The 27,500-nt window shown below is 42.1% G+C and overlaps 1 protein-coding gene across 1 annotated transcript in view; it reads right to left on the reverse strand.

Moving 5' to 3' along the window:
• The window catches only part of tanc2a (tetratricopeptide repeat, ankyrin repeat and coiled-coil containing 2a), a gene marked incomplete at its 3' end in the record, with an annotated part of 261,579 nt that overhangs the window by 306 nt on the left and 233,773 nt on the right, over positions 1 to 27,500 (reverse strand). The window contains 5 exon segments of the mRNA XM_084329297.1: positions 1,209 to 1,298; positions 1,304 to 1,341; positions 5,319 to 5,415; positions 7,608 to 7,805; positions 9,053 to 9,151. Of these exon segments, the coding sequence (XP_084185423.1) occupies positions 1,209 to 1,298; positions 1,304 to 1,341; positions 5,319 to 5,415; positions 7,608 to 7,805; positions 9,053 to 9,151 (522 nt within the window).

Below are 27,500 nucleotides of genomic sequence, written 5' to 3' on the forward strand. Positions count from 1 at the left end.
CAAGATTCAATAGTTTTATTTCAAACCACAGTGTTAGTTTGGCTACATTTACCATTGTCCGGAAAAACAACATTTGAAAAATATATATAGAAAAAGAATATATAGATAGATAGATAAATACTAGTGCTGTCAGGCGATTAAAAAAATGTATCTAATTAATTACAGGATTTGTAATTAATTAATCTAATTAATCGCATTTTAATCGCATAACCATTTTATGCCCGATATTCTATAGGGCATTACAAAAAATATTGTTTGGTTCCTGTTGGTTGTCAGTTAAGGCCATGGGTAGGTAGGGAATTTATTTTATTTTTTATTTAATTTTTTCCCACGGCGACTATGGATAGGGAATTTCTTTATTTAATAAAAATGTTCACAACAACATGGATGCATGTACTCTGCCAGCATGTTTAATATCCATAATACTATAGGTTTGACTAAGATTTGTATGAAACTGTATTCCAAAAAACGAAACTATATAACTAACTACTATACTAAACTACGTTTAGAACACCTCGGCGAGGCGCCTCGGTATTCTAAACTCCGTGTCGGTCAATTATTTTGCGACAATGACCGAGATAGGCTATACATTATCCCTTACATATATTAGGGGTGTAACTTTACACAAAAACCACGGTTCGGTACGTTACCTCGGTTTTGAAGTCACGGTTCGGTACGGGTTTTTGGTACAGTGCGGGGAAGTTTGGCTTTCCATTTTCCACTCAGGGGTGATGTAGTGTGCAGTAACTAAATGTTCTTGTAGGAGTGTCAACGAATATTCTATATTGAAATTAATAATCGACTTGTAAAGAAAAAAATAATTATAATAATTATATTAGATTTTGAAAAAAACAGCCCACGGTGGGCGGTCGTTAGTGGTTAACATACCGTTGTATTCGTTCGGTACAACAGCCGTTCGGTACGGTATGGTACACACTGAAACGGATCGGTACGGATACGTGTACCTTTACACCCCTAATTATATGTATATATTCATATGTTTACCCTTTCTTTTATATAGCTTCTCTCTCTCTGTAAAGTGTCCTTGAGTCCGAGAAAGGCGCTTCTCTCTTTAAATCCAATTTATTATTATTTATTATTATTATTATGGTGTGTGTGGTGGACTCTGAAGACCACAACCACAGTGTGTGTGTGTGTGTATGTGTGTGTGTGTGTGTGTGTGTGTGTGTGTGTGTGTGTGTACCTACCTGCCAGTGGCCCTGCCTCACAGCGCTGAACAGCGGCACGATTCCTCTCCTGTTTGCTTGGCTGACTGATGCTCCCTGTTCCAACAGCAACTGCACACATCCAGCTGACCTCTACCTGATGCTGCTGTTAGAGCTAGAGAGAGAGAGAGAGAGAGAGAGAGAGAGAGAGAGAGAGAGAGAGAGAAGAGAGCGAGAGAGAGAGAGAGAGAGAGAGAGAGAGAGAGAGACAGAGAGAGAGAGAGACAGAGAGAGAGACAGAGAGAGAGAGAGACAGAGAGATACATTGATATAATAGATAGAGTTAATAGATACATGTATATATAGAGAGAGATAATAGATAGATACATACTGTACATACATAGATAATAGATAGATATAGATACATACATACATAGATAGAGATAATAGATACATAGATAGATAGATAGATAGATAGATAGATAGATAGATAGATAGATAGATAGATAGATAGATAGATAGATAGATAGATAGATAGATAGATAGATAGATAGATAGATATAATAGATACATACATAGATAATAGATAGATAAGATAAATATATACATAGAGATAATAGATACATAGATATAATATAGAGATAATAGATAGATAGAGATACATACAGATAGAGATGATACATATATATATATATATATATAATATATATATATATATATATATATATATATATATATAGAGAGAGAGATAATAAAGATAATAGATACACATACATAGATAATAGATAGATAAATACATAAATAGATAGAGATAATAGATACATAGATACATATTATAGATAGATAGAGATAATAGATAGATAGAGATAGATAGATATATAGATAATAGATATAGATATAGATAATATATAGATATATAGATAATAGATAAGATAGATAATAGATAAGATAGATAGAGAGATAGATAGATAGATAGATAGATACATACATAGATATATAGATAATATATATAGATAATATATAGATATATAGATAATAGATAAGATAGATAATAGATAAGATAGATAATAGATAGATAGAGATAATAGAATATATAGATAATAGATAGATAGATAGATAGATAGATAATAGATATATATATATAGATAGAATAGATAGATAGATAGATAGATAGATAGATAGAGATAATAGATATATAGATAATAGATAGAGATAATAGATATATATAGATAGATAGATAGATAGATAGATAGATAGATAGATAGATAGATAGATAGATAGATAGATAGATAGATAGATAGATAGATAGATAGATAAGATAGAGATAATAGATAGATAATAAATAGAGATAATAGATATATATAGATAGATAGATAGATAGATAGATAGATAGATAGATAGATAGATAGATAGATAGATAGATAGAGAATAGATAGAGATAATAGATAATATGATACATAGATAGATAGATAGATAGATAGATAGATAGATAGATAGATAGATAAGATAGATAGATAGATAGATAGATAGAGATAATAGATAGATAGATAGATAGATAGATAGATAGATAGATAGATAGTTAGATAGATAGATAGATAGATAGAACAACAACACATTTCTTCACCCAGGGTCGCGGAGTCCGCCAGGGGTGCAATTTAAGCCCAACATTGTTTAATATATATATAAATGAATTAGCAAAGTTATTAGAACTTTCCACTGCACCCGGTCTGACTCTGCACGATACCAATGTAAAATTACTGATGTATGCAGATGATCTGGTTCTGCTGTCAGCCACTAAAGAGGGTCTACAACAGAACCTAGACATCCTCCATCAGTTCTGCCAGACATGGTCCCTGAACGTAAACATGAAGAAGACTAAAGTCATGATCTTTCAAAAGAGACACGAGTCTCAGAGTTCACATAATACATTTAAATTAGGCACACACATATTAGAAAACACAAAAAGCTACCCATATTTGGGATTGAAAATAAATCATAATGGTAACTTCAATATGGCTGTGAATGAACTGAAGGAGAAGGGAAGAAGGGCTTTTTATGCCATCAAAAGGAAAATTCCAATTGACATCCCAATTAGGACCTGGCTCAAAATTCTAAATTCTGTAATAAATCCAATAATATTATATGGCAGCGAAGTGTGGGGTCCATTAACTAACCAAGATTTCCCAAAATGGGAAAAACACCCATTAGAAGTACTGCATGCAGAATTGTGCAAAAACCTACTTAATGTCCACAGACACACTGCCAATAATGCATGCAGGGCAGAACTTGGCCAATACCCCCTAATCATTCAAATTCAAAAGCGAGCCATCAAATTTTACACACACCTCCAATCAAGTGACCCCCACTCCTACCACTACAAAGCCCTTCAGAGCCAAGAGATGAACCCAGATAAGAGTCCCCTCTGCCAGCTAGTCAGAAATCTCTGCCCACAAACGCTTCAGGACAGATACCAAGAAATCTGGCCCAACCAAATAATCTCAAAACAAAAAGAAAATTATATAGAATATTGGAACAAATCAACCAAATCTCAAAGTAAATTAGAATTCTACTTGACCCTAAACAGAGAGTACACGGTGGCAGAATACCTGACTACTGTGAATGAGATAAAATTAAGAAAAACATTGACACGGTACAGAATGAGTGGACATAGTCTAGCCATTGAAACAGGCCGTCACAGGCAGAACTGGCTGCCCAGAGACGCCAGGCTGTGTTCACTTTGCCATCAGGGGGACATTGAGACAGAACCTCACTTCCTGCTATACTGTGAGAAATACAAGGATCTAAGAGAAGTCTTCTTTGATAAAATAAACAAAATTGACGCACAGTTTATCCATCTCCCTGATCACCAAAAGCTGCTATACATGTGTGGGGAGAAAAGTCAGTGTACAGCATTAGCTGCAAAATATGTAGACGGTTGTCACAAAATACGAGAACAAGCCCTGTAAATGTATCTGAGTGGCCACACTTGAAAAATGACTACCCGATCGAGTGACTATTTTGTAAATTAATATGTTTCTTGTTGATTGTCCTCACTGTTATTACTAATATTATGATATTTTATTGCTTAACACTTTGATTGCCTAAGGCTAAATTCATGATATACCATAGGTTGCCAGCTCTATTTGTCTATGGATAAGTACCCCTTCTTTGCAGGGCTATAACTTTTTAAATTCTATTGCTAAATTGCCATTATTATGGCCCATTCAAAGTCCTATATGTATTGTTCATTGTGTAGCAACGTTAAACTTTTTCATTCACATATTCATAGTAAAATATGGTCTAATGTATAAGTATGTTTTCATCTCTTTCTGCAGCTTTCTCCAGAACGTGATCTATAGCGCCAAATGCATTATATTGATGATGAAATACAGTTTGATGGCAATCGGCGCGATATAAAAAATTTCAACTGGACGTACTTCTAGAATGATCTACGTATGATCTGATGATGACCGGATGGGTGGGGGATCGTTTATAATTCCGTGGGCAGCGTTATATCATTCATCTAGTGTGGGTCATATGTTCATCAGAGCAGTTTATATCGAACACGTTCAAAAATAACACTGAATCTTACCGTATCTTCCTCGCGCCGTTGGACGATCAGCGTGGTGTAGACCGTTTTCGATTATGGGATGTTTATCCTGAAGAACCATTTCCAGGTTGTATACTACTATATACGTCCAAATAACGTTGTTTATTGAGTTAGGGCGAGCGATTGATCATCCAGTGTGTTGAGATGGAGTCTGGCTACCGATCGCGAGTGCCCGGAGCACATAGGATGAGCACTTCCTGTTTGGCGAGCCCCTCCCTCTTGGCCGATCGGCCACCAGATGGCGCTCTCGAACCGTTAAACAGTTGATGGGAGCTCACCAGTACATCTCAGGGCTCCGGAAAGAAAATATGATTTCGATCACAGATTTTTGAAATATTGATATCAAAGACGAGTTACGGCGTCTTCGGCAACTTGAGCATGGCGGGGAAGGACGCCTAAAAACGTCTTCCGGCAGCCAAAGTGTTAATATATATGTTATTGTTTGTATGTTGAACTTGCTTTGGCAATAAGTATGTTAATATTTCATGCCAATAAAGCCTATTTGAATTGAATTAATAGATAGAGATAGATAGATGCAGTACCTGTCTCTCCCCAGAGGGTGTCGTAGTTGTTGATCTGAGCTCGCTCCTCCTCCTCCTCCTCGTGTTTCTCTGGCAGGTCCAGTAGGTATGATGTCACCTGTATAGACACCACATGTGAGCTCCTCTCCACCAACAAGAGCACAATGCTGTGATACTGTGCACGTGTGTCTGCGTGTGTGTCTATATGTCATACCTCCATATAGACTATGTGTATCTGTGTGTATGTATGTGTGTGTATGTGTCCAGGGTTCGAGTTATCACCTGAGAGCTATTTTTTTTTTTACTCTTTTTTTCCTGAAATTGTGGCAGTTTTCGAAGTCATATTTAGAGGAATATCTCATTAGGATTAGAGTCTAATACTAATGAAAACTAATGAAACTGGCCCCCGTAAATGTCCAAACCCCCCTCCCACCCACCCCCTCCTAATGTACAGTTTCCTCCCCCTCGTATGTATATATTTTCTGTTAGGATCTCTGTTTAACAGTACTGTATATTTGTATATATTGTATGTCACAAATGTAACAGTACTGTATATCTGTATGTCATCATGTATGTCATTAATGTCATGATATATATCTGTATATCTGTATGTAAACAAGACGAAAGTCTTTCTCTGGTCTGCATCCCATTTTCAACAGTTTTCAATCAATCAATCACATCACACAACAGTCTAATCATTAGACTATTGTGTGATGTCATTATTCAGTCTCATTATTAACCATCAATATTTGTTCATTTTCTTACTCACCTCTGATATATAATGCCATATTTACTTATTTGCATTTAGCATCCGATCAAATAATACAACAATTTAATTTAAAAAAAATTACCAAATTTATGAACTTGAATGAAAATGTATTTATCTCTGCACTTATAAATCAAAAACTAACAAAAAAATCGAATGGAAAATAAATAGTTGTATGGCACTTAACAGCAGCATTTACCTCCATTTACCTACTTGGCAAATAACCAGCTGTATTTAGTTTTCCAAAAGGTCCACTGACTCGGCCCCCAGCATTGTGGTGGTTGAGCAGCATTAGTCAAAGTCTTTGACTAGTCTTTGGCCTTTTTATAAAGACGAAGCTGTCCAGCCTTGTGCAGCCTTGTGGCGGGTTAAGCATTTTTTCCGGCGGCATATACTGTTTACTTTTTACTTGAGTCGCACTTGTTACTCGACGAGTGGTACTCACAGAGCGAGCCGCGTATTTCCGCCATTGGTGTCGCCGCGCATGCGCACCAGGCATTTGGCTGCCTGGTCCAGGCATTACAGGCGGAAATACACGGCTCGCTCTGTGAGTACCACTCGTGGAGTAACAATGATTTAAACTGTTTATTAGCAACTCCGAGCTTCCAGACCCCACTGTAAAGCTGTGTTAAACCCATATTGTACGCTGGGTATCTTTGAAATTCATATCTGATATATTTTTGACACACCCCCACGCCCGCGTTCACGCTTGGTTGGTATTTTCTAAAATGGTTGCGTCCCATGAGCAAGTGACTGCGGTCACAAAAGCCCCAGGCTTGCAAACCGCAGTCACGTAAGGGGCTAGTAGTTAGCTAGCAATGCTAGCCAACACTAGCTAGTAGCTAGTTAGTTAGCAAACTGAATGTTGGCTAGCAAGATTGCACTCCATGTGCTTGCATCATTAACAAAATCCAAATTCAAAACAAACTCAAACTCAAGTTGCTAGCTAGTTAGCAAGATTGCACTGCTTACTAACTAACGTTGATAAACCCAGGTTTACCACACAGTTAAAACACAGCTACAGTACTTACATTTGAGGATAAACTTGCATAAGAAGTTTCACTGTAGATGTCAAGGCTCCCGTGTTGGCTGGGAAATGCATGTATTTGACCCTTCTATTGAGATCGCGAGTAACGTCCACCAATCCGAAACTATATTTTTAAAGTCCATATCACCAAGTTGCCTGCATCAAATTCCAACATCCAATATAGGATGCCAAGAGCATGCTCTACAACATGGGATCATCCATTTATATTTACAGTAAACGCTGTTCACATGTAAAGGGTTTTTATAAACTCATCTTCATTTTGTGCTCAATAGTTTCATTTTATTACTATTTTACACATCATCCAATACAATTTTACAGGACAACTGTTTCTATTTCCATGTAAGTGTTCACTTTTGCTCAGTTTCCATGACTTTTCCATACCTGGAAAATGAACAAATTAATTCCATGTTTTCCATGTTTTTCAGGTACCGTGGGAACCCTGTATGTGTGTGTGTGTGTGTATATGTGTGTGTGTGTGTGTGTGTATACACCATACCTCCGTGAAGCCCATGCTAGCAGCAGCTATGAGAGCCTGCTGTACAGCATGGCTCTTGGCCAGTGGCGCCCCCTGGCTGTGGTCCTCAGTACTGCAGCTGCTCCAGGCAGTCTGCAGCAGGAACTGGACCACCTCTAGGTGGCCCCGCAGAGCAGCGTGGACCAGAGAACACTGACTGGCTCTGTCACAGTGGTCAACCTGGGGGGGGGGGGGGAGAGAAAGAGAGAGACAGACAGAGAGAGGGAGAGAGAGAGAGAGGGAGAGACAGAGAGAGAGAGACAGAGGGAGAGAGACAGAGGGAGAGAGACAGGGATAAAAATTGAGCGATACAGAGAGAGAGACAGGGAGAGAAAGAGAGATACAAAGAGAGAGAGAAAGAGAGAGAGAGGGATACAGAGAGAGCGATACAGAGAAAGAAACAAGGAAAAAAAGAGTGATACAGGGGGAGAGAGGGGGAGAGAGAGAGAGAGAGAGAGAGAGAGAGAGAGAGAGAGAGAGAGAGAGAGAGAGATGGCTATGTTAGCTAGAGACCTGTTCACTGTATACAAACATACCGCGTTCGATCAGCAACACCAACTGGGTCACGTGACTACTGTAAGTTGCCCCCTAACTTCGTGAGCTGCTGCTGCGCTAGAAAAAGGACAAAGGGGCTCTATGGAGAAAACACCCCCGTGACTAAAAGTTGTTTAAAACGAAAACGGCTGGATGTCATTTTGCCAAATCAGCACGGCTGTGAGTGTGAGTCTTTCACCTTTTACATATCTAGCTTTGGCATGGATTGGTTGTTTAGATCGCCAGCATGGCTAACAAATGCAAATATATTGTAGTGTGCCCCGTTGTTCTGACCAAGATTACGTTCCTTTTGCCCCACTGATGGGTGCGCACACGGAGTCTGATGTATACAGCGAACAGGTCTATAAAGCCTAATGAATTCACCCTTCGCTAAGCCCCTCCCTTGAGCAGCGATTGTCCAATGAGAGCTTGGAAACCATATTTGGATGTTCACCTAACATTTAGCTAGTGTTACAGTATTATGATGCACAGCTAGCCAGCTAACAGTAACATGACCATAATGGAGATCTACCGCACGGTAACAAGGTGTCTTCCGACAGGGTCGCCAGGTAAAGCTTCTAACGTTACTCTGCTGCTGCTCAGTGTGACATCATGTGACACATTCAAATGCACACTAGATGTTTTATTCAGGGTTCTCACAGACATTGTAAAATGAAATTCAAGGACTTTCAAGTACTTTTCCAAGCACTATTTTCAATTTTAAAGGGGCATTTAAAAGGATACAATTCACAATGCTAAAGGTGGGAGCGGGCCATAGCTATGTGTCAACTCACCTGATTGACAGACAGACAGACAGACAGACAGACAGACAGACAGACAGACAGACAGACAGACAGACAGTCAGAGACAGACAGACAGACAGACAGACAGACCTTAGCGTATCGTTGACAAAGCATGATGACGATACTGAGGTGTCCAGCAGCTGCAGCGTAGCCCAGAGCAGTTAGTCCACTGTCTGACTCCGTGTTGACCTGGAGACAAGACATATTATTATTATTATTATTATTATTATTATTATTATTATTATTATTATTATTATTATTATTATTATTATTATTATTATTATTATTATTATTATTATTATTATTATTATTATTATTATTATTATTATTATCCACTGTCTGACTCCATGTTAACCTGGAGACAAGACATATTATTATTATTATTATTATTATTATTATTATTATTATTATTATTATTATTATTATTATTATTATTATTATTATTATTATTATTATTATTATTATTATTATTATTATTATTATTATTATTATCCACTGTCTGACTCCGTGTTGACCTGGGCCCTGTTTCTTGTACCTGGATAACTGAGTTAGCCGGATAACTTTAGCTGGATAACTGGGTTAGCCGGACTTTCCGATTTCATGTACCTGGATTTTCCAAATCACCATGACAACATATCCAAAAGTTTGAGCCTGCTCGAAAGCAGAGTTCAAGTTCAAGTTAGCCTGAACTATCGCCACGCCCCCGCAAAGAAGTGACAGCCCGTTTCCTGAAACTATTCCCACAGTCTACGATCTGCATTATACCATTCTGAATTACGTTTTTGTGCTCCATTCTTCCAGAGGGGGCTTTTGAAATGTAAAATAGACCCAAAATGCTGATATTAAATTCACTTTGTCCTAAATAATGCACGTTATATATACCGTGGCGACGGTGGCGCTCGCTCGTGCGATGTACACAAAAATGTGGTTATTTTAATTGTAACTGGGATTAAGATGTCTGATGAGATGCGCTGTTTGACGGATTTGAGAAATTGAATGAGCCGTTGACGTCACATTAATGAATGAGGATAAAGAAATAAAACTTCATTCAAAATAAGGAATATTCTAAACACGGGTCTCTCGTTCATTAATGTATAAACAATGAATTTATCCCATCTGGCACAGTGGCCCAGCGGTAGTGCTCAAGCCTGCCAACTTTTCGACCCGGGTTCAAATCCCGGTGTTTCCAATATGATTTTTTTGAATATAATATTAATGATTATACGCCAAAGTAGCCTGGTTTTAAGTTAAAATATTATAAATCTACATGCATTGAGGATGTCATTCTTTATATAGCTCTCAACGTGCACCAAATTGAATTATTCCTATATTGCAAAAAAAAGGAGACAACTAGGGTCTTGAACCCCGGTCGTCCGTGTGAAAGTCAAAAGAACAACCCGTTAGACCACATTAGAGATAAGTTAAAGATTGACTATACATCAATCAATGGGGAAGAGGGCCGTATCGTAATTCTGTATAACAGTTAACTAATCATTTTCGCTAGCAAGATCTCATTTGATTATTCAATCCAGCAGGCAAGTTTAAAGAAATATAATCTGATTGATTGAGGTAATGAGGGACTTAGAATTAGCCTATAGATAACGCATTTAACTTGTCGGCGAGGCGATTGAGCCGTATTGCAATCTGTCAATAAAGTCTTAAATCAATTAATCAATCAATGCCGTTGAGAATCAGGGTCTCTGCCATCGATACGTGCTGGCTTTTCACCTAAAACGGCCGCGCGCATTTAGCCTGACTCGCAAGTCTGGCTTGAGTTAACGAGACTGAATCCACCTTTGTGAAACAGGAAAATCCCGGCTTCGAACATCGGGTTAACTGAAGCTGGATAATGGACATCTTGATCGACTTAGTTGAACCACGTACATGAAACAGGGCCCTGGAGACAAGACATATTATTATTATTATTATTATTATTATTATTATTATTATTATTATTATTATTATTATTATTATTATTATTATTATTATTATTATTATTATTATTATTATTATTATTATCCACTGTCTGACTCCGTGTTGACCTGGAGACAAGACATATTATTATTATTATTATTATTATTATTATTATTATTATTATTATTATTATTATTATTATTATTATTATTATTATTATTATTATTATTATTATTATTATCCACTGTCTGACTCCGTGTTGACCTGGAGACAAGACATATTATTATTATTATTATTATTATTATTATTATTATTATTATTATTATTATTATTATTATTATTATTATTATTATTATTATCCACTGTCTGACTCTGTGTTGACCTGGAGACAAGACATATTATTATTATTATTATTATTATTATTATTATTATTATTATTATTATTATTATTATTATTATTATTATTATCCACTGTCTGACTCCGTGTTGACCTGGAGACAAGACATATTATTATTATTATTAATATTATTATTATTAATATTATTATTATTATTATTATTATTATTATTATTATTATTATTATTATTATTATTATTATTATTATTATCCACTGTCTGACTCCGTGTTGACCTGGAGACAAGACATATTATTATTATTATTATCCACTGTCTGACTCCGTGTTGACCTGGGCCCTATTCCCCGTACCTGGTTCAACTAAGTCGATCAAGAGTCCCATTATCCAGATTTAACCCGATGTTTGAAGCCGGGATTTTCCTGTTCCTCGAAGGTGGATTCAGTCTCGTTAACTCGAACCAGACTTGAGACCCAGGATAAGTGCGCGCGGCCGCTTCAGTTGAAAAGCCAGCACGTATCGATAGCAGAGATCCTGATTTTCTAACGGCATTGATTGATTAATTGATTTAAAACTTTATTAACAGATTGCAGTACGGCTCAATAGCCTCGCAGACAAGTTAAATGCATAATCTATAGGCTAATTTTAAGTCCCTCATTACCCCAATCAATCAGATTATATTTCTTTAAACTTGCCTGCTGGCAGTAGGTTTATGGATTGAATAATCAAATGAGATCTTGCTAGCGAAAATAATTAGTTCAACAGAATAAGGATACGGCTCTCTTACCCATTGATTGATGTATGGTGGATCTTTTACTTATCTGCACTGTGGTGTGACGGTTTGTGGTTTTGACTTTCACGCAGACGGCCCGGGTTCGAATCCCACTTCTCCTAGTCTTTTCCTTCTTTTTGCAATGTAGGAATAATTCAATTTGGTGCACGTTGAGAGCTATATAAAGAATGACATCCTCAATGCATGTAGATTTATAATATTTTAACTTAAAACTAGGCTACTTTTGCGTATAATCATTAATATTATATTCCAAAAGAAATAATATTGGAAACGCAGGGTTTTGAACACCGGTCGCCCGGTTGCCAGGATTCAGCACTAGCCGCTGCGCCACTGTGCCAGACGGGATATATTCATTGTTTATCCATTAATGGACGAGAGACCCGTGTTTAGAATATTTTTCTTTTGAATGAAGTTTTATCTCTTTATTCTCAAATGCATTAATGTGACGTCAACGGCTCATTCAATTGCTCAAATCCGTCAAACAGCGCATCTCATCAGACATTTTAATCCCAGTTACAATATCACACAAAAACCACAATCCACGCATAGACACTTCAATTTTATGCTTGAATGAAACACAATCCGGGCGCTCCGTTAAGCAAATCTACAGCGGAGAATATATGAAACTAATCAGAGCCAAACGGCCGATAGGTTTCATTCATTAAAAATATCCCCGCGGGATTCACATTTGCAATGCGCCGTTATTAAAATAACCACATGCAGCGTGTATCGCGACTCCGAGCGCCGTATATGACGTGCATTATTTTATTTAGGACAAAGTAAATCTATAGGCTCAATATGATTTATTATCAGCATTTAGTTCTATTATTATACATTTCAAAAGCCCCCTCTAGGAAAACGAAGCACAGAAACATAATTCAGAATGGTATAAATGGGATCTCTAGACTGTGAGAATCATTTCAGGAAGCGAGCTGTCATTTCTTTGCGGGGGCGTGGCCATGGTTCATCCGGCTAACTGAAGTTAACCCTGCTCTCGACCAGGCTCAAACTTTTTGATCTGTTGTCATGGTGATTTGGACAATCGAGCGTCGGGGAACAGGAAGGTCCGGCTTAAGTCAGGCTAGACTGGAAATTATCCGGCTAACTCAGTTATCCAGGTACGGGGAACGGGGCCCTGGAGACAAGACATATTATTATTATTATTATTATTATTATTATTATTATTATTATTATTATTATTATTATTATTATTATTATTATTATTATTATTATTATTATTATTATTATTATCCACTGTCTGACTCTGTGTTGACCTGGAGACAAGACATATTATTATTATTATTATTATTATTATTATTATTATTATTATTATTATTATTATTATTATTATTATTATTATTATTATTATTATTATTATTATTATTATTATTATTATTATTATTATCATCATTATCCACTGTCTGACTCCGTGTTGACCTGGAGACAAGACATATTATTATTACTATCCACTGTCTGACTCCGTGTTGACCTGAGGATGAGATTATTATTATTATTATTATTATTATTATTATTATTACTATCCACTAGGGCTGACCCCTATTAGTCGATTAGTCGACTAATCGGTCGAAAGGAGCCGTAGTCGACTGCCAACCTCTTAGTCGAATACAAATTATAACTTTTTTTTCTTTTTTTATCATTCTTTCCAAAAGAAAAGAGGCCTAGAAGCGTGGCTAACGCTAATGGCACGCATACCAGAGGCTAACTGCCTGAGAAAACAGGCACAGAGGCACTGAAAGAGGATTTCACCCGTCTAATGAACACACTAGACTAGACAAATATCAAGATGTATCCATCAGTGGACCAATTGCATGCTTTTGCAGAGGACAAGAAGCCTTCAGTCGACTCCTTCAGACATTAAGCACCCCCACAGCCCAAATGGAATGATAAAAAATTATATATATATTATACTTTCTTTTTTTTTGGTCGACTAATAGTCGACTAACGGCAAATTTTGGCCAATCATAGTCGACTATCCAAATCCTTAGTCGGGGACAGCCCTACTATCCACTGTCTGACTCCGTGTTGACCTGAGGACGAGATTATTATTATTATTACTATCTACTGTCTGACTCAGTGTTGATGACCTGAGGACAAGACATATTATTATTATTATTGTTATTATTATCCACTGTCTGACTCCGTGTTGACCTGGGCCCTATTCCCCGTACCTGGTTCAACTAAGTCGATCAAGAGTCCCATTATCCAGATTCAATTAACCCGATGTTTGAATCCGGGATTTTCCTGTTCCTCGAACGCTGAGTCAGTCTCATTCATTCGAACCAGACTTGAGACTCAGGATAATTGCGCGCGGCCGCCTCAGCTGAAAAGACAGCAGTTGTTTATCGCAGAAATCCTGATTTTCTAACGGCATTGATTGATTGATTTAAAACTTTATTAACAGATTGCAGAATGGGTACAATGCAGTACGGCTCAATAGCCTCGCAGACAAGTTAAATGCATAATCTATAGGCTAATTTTAAGTCCCTCATTACCCCAATCAATCAGATTATATTTCTTTAAACGTGCCTGCTGGCAGTAGGCTTATGGAATGAATAATCAAATGAGATCTTGCTAGCGAAAATAATTAGTTCAACTCTTTCAGAATAAGGATACAGCTCACTTGTCCATTGATGGATGTATGGTGGATGTTTTATTTGTCTGGCACCGTGGTGTGATGGTTGGTCCTTATGCCTCACGCGGACGACCCGCGTTCGAATCCCCCCTTTTTCTATTTTTTGTTTTTCTTTTTGCAATGTAAATGCTTCAATTTGGTGCACTTTGAGAGCTATATAAAGAATGACATCCTCAATGCATGTAGATTTATAATATTTTAACTTAAAACTAGGCTACTTTTGCGTATAGTTGTAGCCCATGCTATTTTCTTGTCTAGCTGAAACATTCATTATGGACTGTGAATTGGGTGACGCTCCCTGGAAGAGTGTAATTTGTTGACGCTCCCTGGAAGAGTGTAATTTGTTGACGCTCCCCTGAGATTTACGTGGTGCAGCCTGCTTGTGAGCAGCGTGTTGAAAACTGTTCCTGGCTGCAAGCTAGAGACAGACTATTGGAGCAGTTGGAGAATATTAGAAAAGTGACAAAACGGTATACTTGAACAGAACTACTTGGACAGAAGAACTACTTGGACAGAAGATGAAAGATAGAGGATAAAGAGAGGATTCCGTGCTGGAACTGGACAAGAAAGAGAGAAGAAAAGACTAGCTGACTTGAAGACCGAATTGGAGGAGAAACCATTGCCAATTGAAAGACTGATAAACAAATTGAAGAATCCTGATTGGTTTTTGTTACCCCCTTCAGTGAACACGGATCTGCATCAACTGAAGTGGTCTTCTTCATTGACCTTCTCCATTCACCATCACCCAACGGTCGGCTGGTGACGTTCCCTTTTTGTTTAATTGAGTGCACTCAAAACAGACTTTATTGGGTACCCTTTTTTATTTCATTTATTATTTTCTATAAATGTGGACCATTGCATGGAAGCTATGATGTTGTAATATGTACTGAACCTGGTGAACCCTTTTAAGTTATATAAAAGGTAAAACGTAGATCACGGTGCCTGTGTATTTTTTCTTAGAGCCAGTCTCCTTGAACCTATAGTTGATAGTTGTACCACTGCAGAAAGAACTGATAGTGTTGAATTACAGTAGGTTACATAAAGTGGCGAGCCAGCCAGGAGTCTGGTAATACAAAATGGAATATTGTAACCATTATAAAATGCATGAGCAGGGCTGCCTTTTTGTCTCCAATATCGATGATAAGTAGGCCTGCCGCGATAAGCAATACATCGATTAATTGCCGCGATAATTAAAATTAATGCAATGATTTTGACGGGCGCGATTAATTGCTATTTGCGCGTTTGTTTTAATGAGGCGGAACCAGTGCCCCTTGTCAGTCACTGTCCGTGTTGGGAGGCGGGCCGCTGGCTTTACTACAGAGCAGAGAGCACAGCACAGGAGCTCCGTGGGGCAACACCACATAGCTTAACTACATTTCTCAATAGTGTTGCTCCTTTTAACCAAGTAGCGTTATTTGTAGTGTAACGTTAGCATTTTAACGTTAGTAGCTAACGTTAAAACTAACTTAAAGTTAGTTGTTCACCAACAATCTCAACATTTGTTTTATCATTAGCTCATGTCGATCTACTAGAAGCATCAGCAAGCTAACGTTAGCTGGCCCCAGTCCACTAGCAGCATGTCGATCTACCAGCAGCATCAGCAAGCTAACGTTAGCTGGCCCCAGCCCATTAGCAGCATGTCGAAGTAGTAGTAGCATCAGCAAGCTAACGTTAGCTGGCCCCAGTCCACCAGCAGCATGTCGATCTACCAGCAGCATCAGCAAGCTAGGATAATCACAACAATACTTCCGGTCCAGTCGGTGGGCTTCAAAATAAAAGTCTAAAACACCGGAAAAGACGGAGCGGTGGGCTTCAAAATAAAAGTTTTGGGAAATAAATGTCTCAAAAAAAAATTCTCTAACCGGTCAAAATAATATCGCTTATCGCGATATTTTCGGGGGCAATTAATCGCCCAGCAAAATGTGTTATCGTGGCAGGCCTAATGATAAGTATTTAGAAATTGACATTGCTAATGTCTTTAAGACACATGGAGAAGTAGTGAAATGTGTACGAGTCCCTAATGAACCAGGTAAACCTAAAGGCAGGGCTCTGGTCCAATATAAAGATGAAAGAGTAATAGCTCGTATGGATCCAGCGTTCTTCACTGAACCATTCATTTCTGATGATGCCACATGGTACATCACCACCATACAAAACGAGACAGTTCAGGAAACAGAAGAACAAGAAAACGTTGATGAACAAAAGTTTGCTGCAGCAGTAGCAGGTCTAAGCAAGACCAGTCAAATCCAGATGCTCCAAACTTATCTTTCTAAACTTCAGATGACTGATAGTGACACAGCAGGTGAAGAGACAATTGAAACTCTGGCGCCTGAGTCCCCTCGAACACCGCCATGTCTGGATGAGAGCCTCATCAACCCCCCCAGTGTTCAGAAAGTAGTTGTGGAGCATGTAATAAAAACTGAACATCAATCTTCACATGTCAGCAAAATCCGCACCTTCTCAGGAAGAACACCAAAACCCAGTGGAGAAGTTGATTATGAGACGTGGCACACTCAAGTTGAACTGTTACTGAGTGATCCTTCCAGCTCGGATACTCAGAAGGTCAGAAGGATTTTAGAGAGCTTACTGAGCCCAGCAAGTGACCTAGTCAAAAGCCTTGGTATTGACTCCTCGCCCTCACAGTATCTCAATCAGCTTGATGCAGCTTTTGGGGCAGTAGCAGATGGAGAAGAGCTATATGCAGCATTCCTGGGTGCAAATCAAAATGCCGGAGAGAAATCCTCAGATTACTTGAATCGCCTACACCTGATGCTGGAGAAAGCTGTTACTGGAGGAGGGGTGTCTGCTGAAAATTCCCAGAAGCAACTTCTCAGGCAGTTTTGTAGGGGTTGCTGGGACCAGGCCATGCTCATTGAGCTCCAGCTTGAGGAAAAGAAGGCCAATCCCCCATCCTTCCCTGAGCTACTACTGCTATTGAGGAAACAGGAGGATAGACGACAAACAAAATTCAACAGGATGAAGAAACACCTTGGGAGCAATAAAGCTATGTCACATATGCATACAGTCTATGGCCTGCCCCAATGTGAAGAGCTGGAAGAGACAGAACCTGTTGCAAGCGAGAAGGAAGTGAAAAAACATCTCACGGAGACCCAAAGGCTCGCTCAGGAAGTGGCGGAGCTAAAGAAGCAGCTTGCTTTAAGAGCAGTTGGACCCCAGAATGTAAACAACCCCGGTGGCGAGAATGCGGTTAGGGGGAACTGTATGGCCTCTAATGCGACAAGCCGCAAGATGAACAGGAACACCTCCGACATGCCCCGAGCATGGTTCTGTTTTAGATGTGGAGAAGACGGCCACATTGCTGCCCAATGTTCGAACGAGCCAAACCCTGCCGCTGTACGGCAAAAGAACTTTGAACTCAGAGAAAGGCGTGAGCGGTGGAACATGCAGCACCAGGGCCAGCCCGAGTTCCCTTTAAACATGTAGTGGCCCCTGTTGTGGGGCAATCAGGAGCCATGAACCCCCCTTTATCTAGTCCCATGCAAGACTTAGAAGTTAATGTAGTTAGGGCCACAAACTATGCTCAGAATGGCCCACCCTGTAACTATAGACCCTTACCCAGTGGTCTTGTGGGGCCATGTTGCACCTTGACTGTGCTTGTTGAAGGCCTCCCATGTAAATGTCTTCTAGATACTGGATCACAGGTTAGTACAGTCTCAGAGACCTATTACTCAGAACACCTCTCATCATTCCCTGTTGAACCCATTAATGCACTACTTGAGATTACAGGCGCAGGGGGTCAGCTAGTCCCTTACATAGGCTACACCCAGGTCTTTTTAACTCTCCCTAAGAGTGTTACTGGCATTGAAGAAAATGTGTCTTCCCTAGTTCTCATTGTACCCGACTGTGACCTAAGCCGTGAGATCCCTCTGTTGATAGGGACAAATGTACTTAATAGATTGTACGAAAAAGGAGTTACCCGAGAAGGGCAGAAATTCCTACAGGGGTGTGAACTAAGTGCTGAGTGTGTCATGCTATTTCAGCACATTGCTCAGACTCACAATGAAAAAGTAGGAACAAGACCGGTGAAGTTGATTGGGCGTCACCCGGTCATCGTTCCAGCTGGACAGAAAGTGCGTGTGCTAGGAGGCGTTAGGATGGGCGCATCCTCAGATCAAACCTCATGTGCAGTAGAGGCTCCAATGAACTCCCCTCTGCCCGGTGGCATCTTCGTAGTACCAACACTACTGGATGTTCCTTATCAGTCCTTCAGCAAAGTTCCTGTTCTTCTCTGCAATATGAGTGCACACGACGTCACACTACACCCAAACCGTGTGATAGCAGAAATGACGGCAGCTCAGTGTGTGATACCTATGAAATCCGATGACACCCCCATCTTGTGTGGTCTTCAGACGTTTGACACAGAAACCCCCCTGAGTGACAAAGTAACATGCAGCCTAGCAGACTCTCCCATTCCAGCCGATTGGAAGAAACGCATCATGGACAAGTTGAATGCCCTACCTGAAGTGTTCGCAGTTGACGACTTAACCCATGGGCGTACCTCTGCTGTCAAACACAGGATAAGACTAAAAGATGAAACCCCCTTCAAGGAGAGGTCCCGACCAATTCATCCATGTGATAGGGAAGCTGTGAAGCAACATATTAGGGAGTTGCTGGAGGCTGGGATCATCAGAGAATCGGAGAGTCCATTTGCTTCCCCTATAGTTGTTGTGAAAAAGAAAAGCGGAAAGATCCGACTATGCGTGGACTATCGAAAACTGAACCTGCACACTGTTAAAGATGCCTATGCCCTCCCCAACATCGAGGAAACCTTTTCGGCTCTTAGTGGAGCTAGATGGTTCTCTGTGATGGACCTTAAGTCAGGTTACTATCAGGTGGAAATGGCTGAAGAAGACAAACACAAGACCGCGTTCACATGCCCGCTGGGTTTTTGGGAATTTAACCGCATGCCACAGGGCATTACTAATGCACCCTCAACATTTCAGCGATTGATGGAGAAGTGCGTTGGAGACTTGCACCTGAATGAAGTCTTGGTTTTTCTGGATGACCTGATAGTTTTCTCAGATACCTTGGAGGAGCATGAAACCAGACTGATGAAGGTTTTGAACAGACTCAAGGACTACGGGCTGAAGTTGTCCCCTGACAAATGTCACTTTTTTCAGTCCTCCGTAAGATACCTGGGCCACATTGTAGACGCTAGCGATGTCCATACTGATCCCGAAAAGACCTCAGCCTTAAAAGACTGGCCAAGGCCCACCAATCGCAAAGAGCTTAAGTGCTTTTTGGGATTTGCGGGGTACTACCGCCGTTTCGTGCAAGGCTACTCAAAGATAGCAAAGCCATTGAATGCCCTCACAGCTGGCTACGTGGCTCCAAGGAAAAGAGGGAAGGACTATAGTAGGCCGAAACCTCAGATGTCAGTGAGCCCCAGTCAGTCTTTTGGAAGTGAGTGGACACAGGACTGTGAAACCGCTTTCAGAATGCTCATTGACAAGTTAACATCAGCACCTGTCTTGGCTTTTGCCAACCCCAACCTCCCTTACATTCTCCACACGGATGCCTGCAGAGAGGGCCTTGGTGCAGCCCTTTACCAAGAGCAAGAAGGGAAACGAAGGGCCATAGCCTACGCCAGTCGAGGGCTGTCCAAGAGCGAACGAAACTATCCAACACACAAGCTTGAATACTTAGCACTGAAGTGGGCTGTGTGTGAGAAGTTCCATGATTATCTTTATGGAGCAGAATTCACAGTTCTTACAGATAATAACCCTCTCACTTATGTGTTGACCTCTGCAAAACTCGATGCGGCAGGCCACCGCTGGCTAGCAGCCCTGTCAACATACCGATTTGAGATAAAGTATCGGCCTGGTAATACAAACCAAGATGCAGATGGGTTGTCAAGGCGCCCTCAGGAACCCTCACCAGAAGACCATGCTTTTCTCGAGGAAAGAGAAAGGATCCGCGAGCTCCGTCAACGTGTTCTGGATGGAGATCACAAAGTGCTTTCAAAGGACACCTTCACTGCCCTTTGCCAAAGACACGCAGTGCGGATGGAGCCCTGTGAATACTTCCAGGAAACCATCGTTTTAGCAGAATCCCTAGCGGTGGCCCCCTCTGCCATTCCCCCAAGTTACACCTGCCTCGCCCAAGGAACAGTTCCAGGGATGTCTCAAGCGGACTGGTATAAGTCTCAGAGGGCAGACCCACCCATAAGGCGCATCATTGAACTCATAGAGAGAGAAGCTAAACCCTCGTACAGAGAGGCTAAGTTAGAGCTACGGGAGGTGAGGTGCTTCCTCAGAGAATGGAACCGACTTGAACTCAAGGAGAGAGTTCTGTTCAGGAGATATGTGGACAGAGGAACAGAGGGCTACCAGTTAGTCTTACCTGAGAAATACAGAGCCAAAGCACTAGAAGGGGTGCATGATGAAGTTGGCCACCTTGGGTTTGAGCGCGCCCTTAACTTGGCCCGCACCCGATTCTACTGGCCAAAGATGGCTCAAGCGATTGATGTGAAGTGTCACACATGCGAGAGGTGCTTCAGAAGGAAAGCAAATCCCGAGAGGGCTGCTCCCATGATGAACATCAGTACAAGTTACCCCCTTGAGTTGGTTTGTATGGACTATTTGTCCATTGAACCCGACAGCAGAGATACACGAAATGTATTAGTGATTACAGACCATTTCACTAAATTTGCTGTGGCTGTTCCCACAAGGGATCAGAAAGCAAAGACCGTAGCCAAGGCACTCTGGGAGAACTTCATTGTTCACTACGGGTTCCCTGCTCGCCTTCACAGTGATCAGGGGAGGGATTTTGAAAGTCACACCATCAAAGAGCTGTGTTCCCTGATGGGAGCAAAAAAAGTGAGGACTACCCCGTACCACCCCCGCGGGAACCCAGTTGAAAGATTTAACAGAACCCTGCTTGGCATGCTTGGAACACTGGAGGACAAAGATAAGTACCACTGGAGAGACTTTGTGAAACCACTCGTTCATGCATACAATTGCACGAGGAACAACACTACTGGATACTCTCCTTATGAACTGATGTTCGGCAGGCAACCGACTCTTCCCATTGACCTTGTCCTGGGACTCCAGCCACAAGGGAATCCTGCCAGGACTCACTCTGAGTATGTAAAGGCCCTTCGAGAGAAGCTTCGGGAAAGCTATGCTCTAGCTGCAGAGAGTGCACGGGAGATGGGGGAAAAGAACAAGACAAGGTTCAACTCCAAGGTCAGAGCTGCAGAACTAAGGGCAGGTGACAGAGTCTTGGTACGGAACGTAAACATCAGAGGAAAGCACAAGCTGGCGGACAGATGGGAGAGAGAGATTTATGTAGTGGAGAAGTCAAGTCAAGTCAAGAGTTTTAATTGTCACGGCATACAGGTATACAATGAAATGCGGGTGGTCTTGCCCGCAACGATGTGCAATACAGTGGTACATATAATAGAATCAAAAGAAGAAACAACATTGTGCAGTAACAGGTAGCAGGTAACATGGAGTGACATCTCGGTATCTGTACATAGTTATTTACAGAGCATGTGTGACATGCTAGTTAGCTTTGGTAGTGCAATACACTGTTCCTGTTATTCTAATTTAAAGTGTCCTTTCCTTTGGCCATAAGTGTGCGTGTGTGCGACATGAGTGTGTGCCCGCTCATGTTAAAGTGTTAAGTGGCTGCTCGTGTGTGAGCGTGCACAGTGTGCGTGTCGTGTGTGTGTTCATGTGTGCTTGTGTGTGGACAGTTCAATGTTCTGAGCACTCAATGTTCATTGTTCATGGCTCTGATGGCCTGGGGGAAGAAGCTGAGCCTAAGCCGCTCTGTCCTAGTAGCTGGGGTTCGCAGGCGTCTGCCTGACCTCAGCAGCTGAAACAGGCTGTTATTGGGGTGGTGAGGGTCTTTCATTATCCTGCAGGCTCTGGATTTGCACCTCTTGTTGTATAGAACCTGCAGGGGGGGTAGTGCAATACCCGTGGTACGCTCGGCTGAGCGCACCACTTTCTGTAGGGCCTTCTTGTCCTGTGCCGTGCTGTTTCCATACCAGGCAGTGATGTTTCCGGTCAGGATGCTCTCTAAAGCTCCTGAGTAGAAGGACTGGAGTATCTTCCCCGATACTCTGAACTTCCTTAACTGTCTCAGGTGGTAGAGACGCTGTTTCGCCTTCTTTACTACTGTGTCTATGTGTGTTGACCATGTCAGGTCCTCTGAGATGTGGACCCCCAGGTACTTGAAGCTGCTCACCCTGTCCACGGTAGCCCCGTTTATCATCAGTGGTGTGTGTGTCTCCTGCTGTCCTCTCCTATAATCCACGATCAGTTCCTTGGTTTTGCCAATGTTCAGGAGCAGGCTGTTGTCCTGGCACCAGCGTTCCAGTACCTCAACCTCCTCCCGGTAGGCCTTCTCGACGTTGTCCGAGATCAGCCCCACCACCACCGTGTCATCTGCAAACTTCACTATGGAGTTGGAGCTGAACTTGGCCACACAGTCGTGTGTGTAGAGTGAGTACAGCAGGGGGCTCAGAACACAGCCCTGGGGGGACCCGATGCTCAGGGTGATGGTGTTGGAGGTCTGACCCCCCACCCTGACCGCCTGGGGTCTTTCGCTCAGAAAGTCCAGTACCCAGGCGCTCAGGGCGGAGCTCAGACCTAGCTCGATCAGCTTGTCCACCAGTCTGGTGGGGACTATGGTGTTGAACGCTGAGCTGTAGTCAATGAACAACAGTCTCACATAGCCCCCCTTCTGACGGTCAAGGTGCGGGAGGGTGCTGTGCAGTACCTGGGAGACCGCGTCGTCGGTGGACCTGTTTGTCCTGTATACAAATTGCATAGGGTCCATATCACTGGGGAGGGAGGCACAAATGTGGTCCTTGACCAGCCTCTCGAAACATTTCATGACCACAGAGGTGAGTGCCACTGGTCTGTAGTCATTTGGACATGCTGGGGAGGGTTTCTTCGGCACAGGGATGATGGTAGACATCTTGAAGCAGGCAGGGACCACTGACTCCGCCAGTGATTGATTAAATATGGCGGTGAACACAGGGGCCAGCTGGTTGGCACAGGTCTTGAGTATACGTCCTGTTATGCCATCTGGGCCAGCAGCCTTCCTGGTGTTCACCTGCATAAATGCTCTTCTCACACTGTGTTCCGACAACGAGAGAGCGTCCCCCCCCCCTCGCGGTTGCCCCCCCCCCTCCACAACAGCTGGCGCGCCAGTGACGTCACTAGCCGGAGAGCCAGCAGCGCCACTGTCTACACCAAACCGAGCGTAGAAGGTGTTGAGCTTGTCCGCGAGGGAGGCGTCGTCGCTCCCCATTGAGGGGGTGCTGACTTTATAGTCAGTTATTGTCTTCAGTCCCTGCCATAATCCTCTTGTGTCGTTTTGTGCCATTTGTGTCTCCAGTTTGTCAGCATATGTCCTCTTAGCAAGTTTGACAGCTTTGCGTAGAGTATAGACTGAAGCCTTATACTCCTCCATGTTTCCTGACTCTCTACCCAGGTTGTAGGCGGTGGTACGAGAGTTCAGAGCTGCTCTAATAGTGTTATCCACCCACGGTTTCTGGTTTGGGAAAATCCGCACCGTTTTCCTGAGGACAATACCATCAGCTATTGTTGTTATGTAGCACACCACTGTGTCTGCTAGTTCACTGACGTCACTGGCGCTTCCTATGAACATATCCCAATCCGTGTCTGCAAGCACGTCCTTGAGCGTGGCCTCTGATTCGTCGGTCCACTTCTTTGTCTCACGTGACACGACGGCGTCACGTGATCTCTGTTGATATGCCGGAAATAGCAAGATGGAGTCATGATCGCTCGAGCTTGTGGACCCCGTTAATGGCGGAGCGGCTACTGCCTTGTAACCCGCTTTGAACGGGGAATAGCAGTGGTCGAGTGTGTTCTTCCCTCTGGTGGAGCAAGCGATGTGCTGAAAAAAGGACGGCATCACTTTCTTCAGGTTGGCCTGGTTGAAATCGCCGGCCACTACCATCGCTGCGTCTGGGTGTTTGATCTGGTGTCTGTTGAGATGATCGTGTAGTTCGCCCAGCGCTTTGCCCGTATTCGCGTGTGGGGGAATATACACGGCAGTCATGACGACTGCTGTGAACTCCCTCGGGAGGTGAAACGGACGACATAGGATAGAAAGATGTTCCAAGTCCGGCGAACACGAGTTTGAGAGGACCTGCACCCCCTCGGGATTAACCCAGGAATTGTTCGTGATGAGGCAGACTCCGCCGCCGATGGTCTTTCCTGAGCCAGCGTTGCGATCTGCACGTAAGACTGTGAAGGCATCCGAGGGAGAGACGCTTTTGTCTGGGGTCGTCGACGTGAGCCATGTCTCTGTGAGACATATAATGTTGATGTCTCTCATCTCCCGTTGGAACCGGACCCTCGCTCTCAGATCATCCATCCTACCCTCCAACGAACGGGCATTCGCCAGAAAGATGGATGGAATTGCTGGGCGGTAAGCAGCTCTTTTTAGTCTCAATCTGATACCTCCTCGTCTCCCTCTGTGTCTTCTCCTGCCGTCGCCTTTGTTCTTTTCTTTGCCGCCATTCTCCCGTCTGATTTCTGCTGGCCATTCTAGGTCAAAAGTGTCTCCAAACTCCTCTTTGAGCCCGGGGTTCAGGTCCATAAGTGTCTGACGGTCGTATGACGTACCCGCCAGTGTTGCTTTAAATAAAAAAGTAGCAAAAACAAACATAATAGCTAAAAGTGAGTACATCGTTGCGGAGCTAAAACCAGAGGCGTCTGACCAGGGTCGCGTCCTCTATGGGTGGGAGGTGGGGAGATGGACCAGTGTACGTTGTGAAGCCAGAAAAGGGGATTGGGCCTGTACGCACCCTCCACAGAGACCTCCTCTTACCGTGTGGGTTCCTACCCATCACAGAGGAGAAGGAAACCGAACAAAAAAGGTCCACTAAGAGGATGAAGTTGAGATCCCGGGAGCAGCCGGTGATGGATACAGGAGGCAACACGCTGAGCCATGAAGAGGATGATGTCTGTAGCAGCTGCGACGAAGAGGAATATACAGTTGTCTACAGGCCCGAAGTCACTGTGATGGAACCTCTCATCGAAACTCTGGAGATGGGAGCCAAGAGGAGACCCTCCAGACAAGGAACAGACATAGATCAGACTCCTACTGCTGGGACCCTAGAAGCTGATGTTGACAGTGTCTGCAGTGACCAACGTGATTCACTCCAAGGTGACTGTCAGGAACATGCAATGGAACCTCTTACCAATGCTGAGCCTGTGGACGAAGATCAACATGAACGGAATGAAAGATCAAACCACTCAGCCGTAGAAGATGTGGCAGCAGCCATCGATCCTGTGTCTCAAGCTGAACAGTCGGGCAACCTAGAGCCACAAGCTGAAGTCAGAAGGTCAAGTAGATCACGGCAACAGCCTGATAGACTACACTATGAGAGTCTTGGGAGACCCCTGATTCTGGCAATTGTTGCATTCTGCAAGAGTTTGGAAGGCCTCCTCCCAGAACCTGAGAGGTGGTAAGCGCATGAAGGGACTCAAGCGTTCTAGGGGGGGGAGTATGTAGCCCATGCTATTTTCTTGTCTAGCTGAAACATTCATTATGGACTGTGAATTGGGTGACGCTCCCTGGAAGAGTGTGATTTGTTGACGCTCCCTGGAAGAGTGTAATTTGTTGACGCTCCCCTGAGATTTACGTGGTGCAGCCTGCTTGTGAGCAGCGTGTTGAAAACTGTTCCTGGCTGCAAGCTAGAGACAGACTATTGGAGCAGTTGGAGAATATTAGAAAAGTGACAAAACGGTATACTTGAACAGAACTACTTGGACAGAAGAACTACTTGGACAGAAGATGAAAGATAGAGGATAAAGAGAGGATTCCGTGCTGGAACTGGACAAGAAAGAGAGAAGAAAAGACTAGCTGACTTGAAGACCGAATTGGAGGAGAAACCATTGCCAATTGAAAGACTGATAAACAAATTGAAGAATCCTGATTGGTTTTTGTTACCCCCTTCAGTGAACACGGATCTGCATCAACTGAAGTGGTCTTCTTCATTGACCTTCTCCACTCACCATCACCCAACGGTCGGCTGGTGACGTTTCCTTTTTGTTTAATTGAGTGCACTCAAAACAGACTTTATTGGGTACCCTTTTTATTTCATTTATTATTTTCTATAAATGTGGACCATTGCATGGAAGCTATGATGTTGTAATATGTACTGAACCTGGTGAACCCTTTTAAGTTATATAAAAGGTAAAACGTAGATCACGGTGCCTGTGTATTTTTTCTTAGAGCCAGTCTCCTTGAACCTATAGTTGATAGTTGTACCACTGCAGAAATAACTGATAGTGTTGAATTACAGTAGGTTACATAGTCATTAATATTATATTCCAAAAAAACTAGGGTCGTCCGCTTGACAGGAGTGAGCACTAGCCGTTGCACCACTGTGCCAGACAGGATATATCCATTGTGTATCCATCAATGGACAAGAGACCCGTGTTTCGAATATTTTTCTTTTGAATGAAGTTTTATCTCTTTATTCTCAAATGCATTAATGTGACGTCAACGGCTCATTCAATTGCTCAAATCCGTCAAACAGCGCATCTCATCAGACATTTTAATCCCAGTTACAATATCACAATAACGTGTGAGTGATGATACAATTCAACAATCCTCAGATTCCTCGTAATTCATAATCCACAAAGACTACAATCCACGCATAGACACTTCAATTTTATGCTTGAATGAAACACAATCCGGGGCGCTCCGTTAAGCAAATCTACAGCGGAGAATATATGAAACTAATCAGAGCCAAACGGCCGATAGGTTTCATTCATAAAAAATATCCCCACGGGATTCACATTTGCAATGC

Source organism: Notolepis coatsorum (assembly GCF_963971535.1).
Source record: "Notolepis coatsorum genome assembly, chromosome: 14".
Taxonomy (NCBI): Eukaryota; Metazoa; Chordata; class Actinopteri; order Aulopiformes; family Paralepididae; genus Notolepis; species Notolepis coatsorum.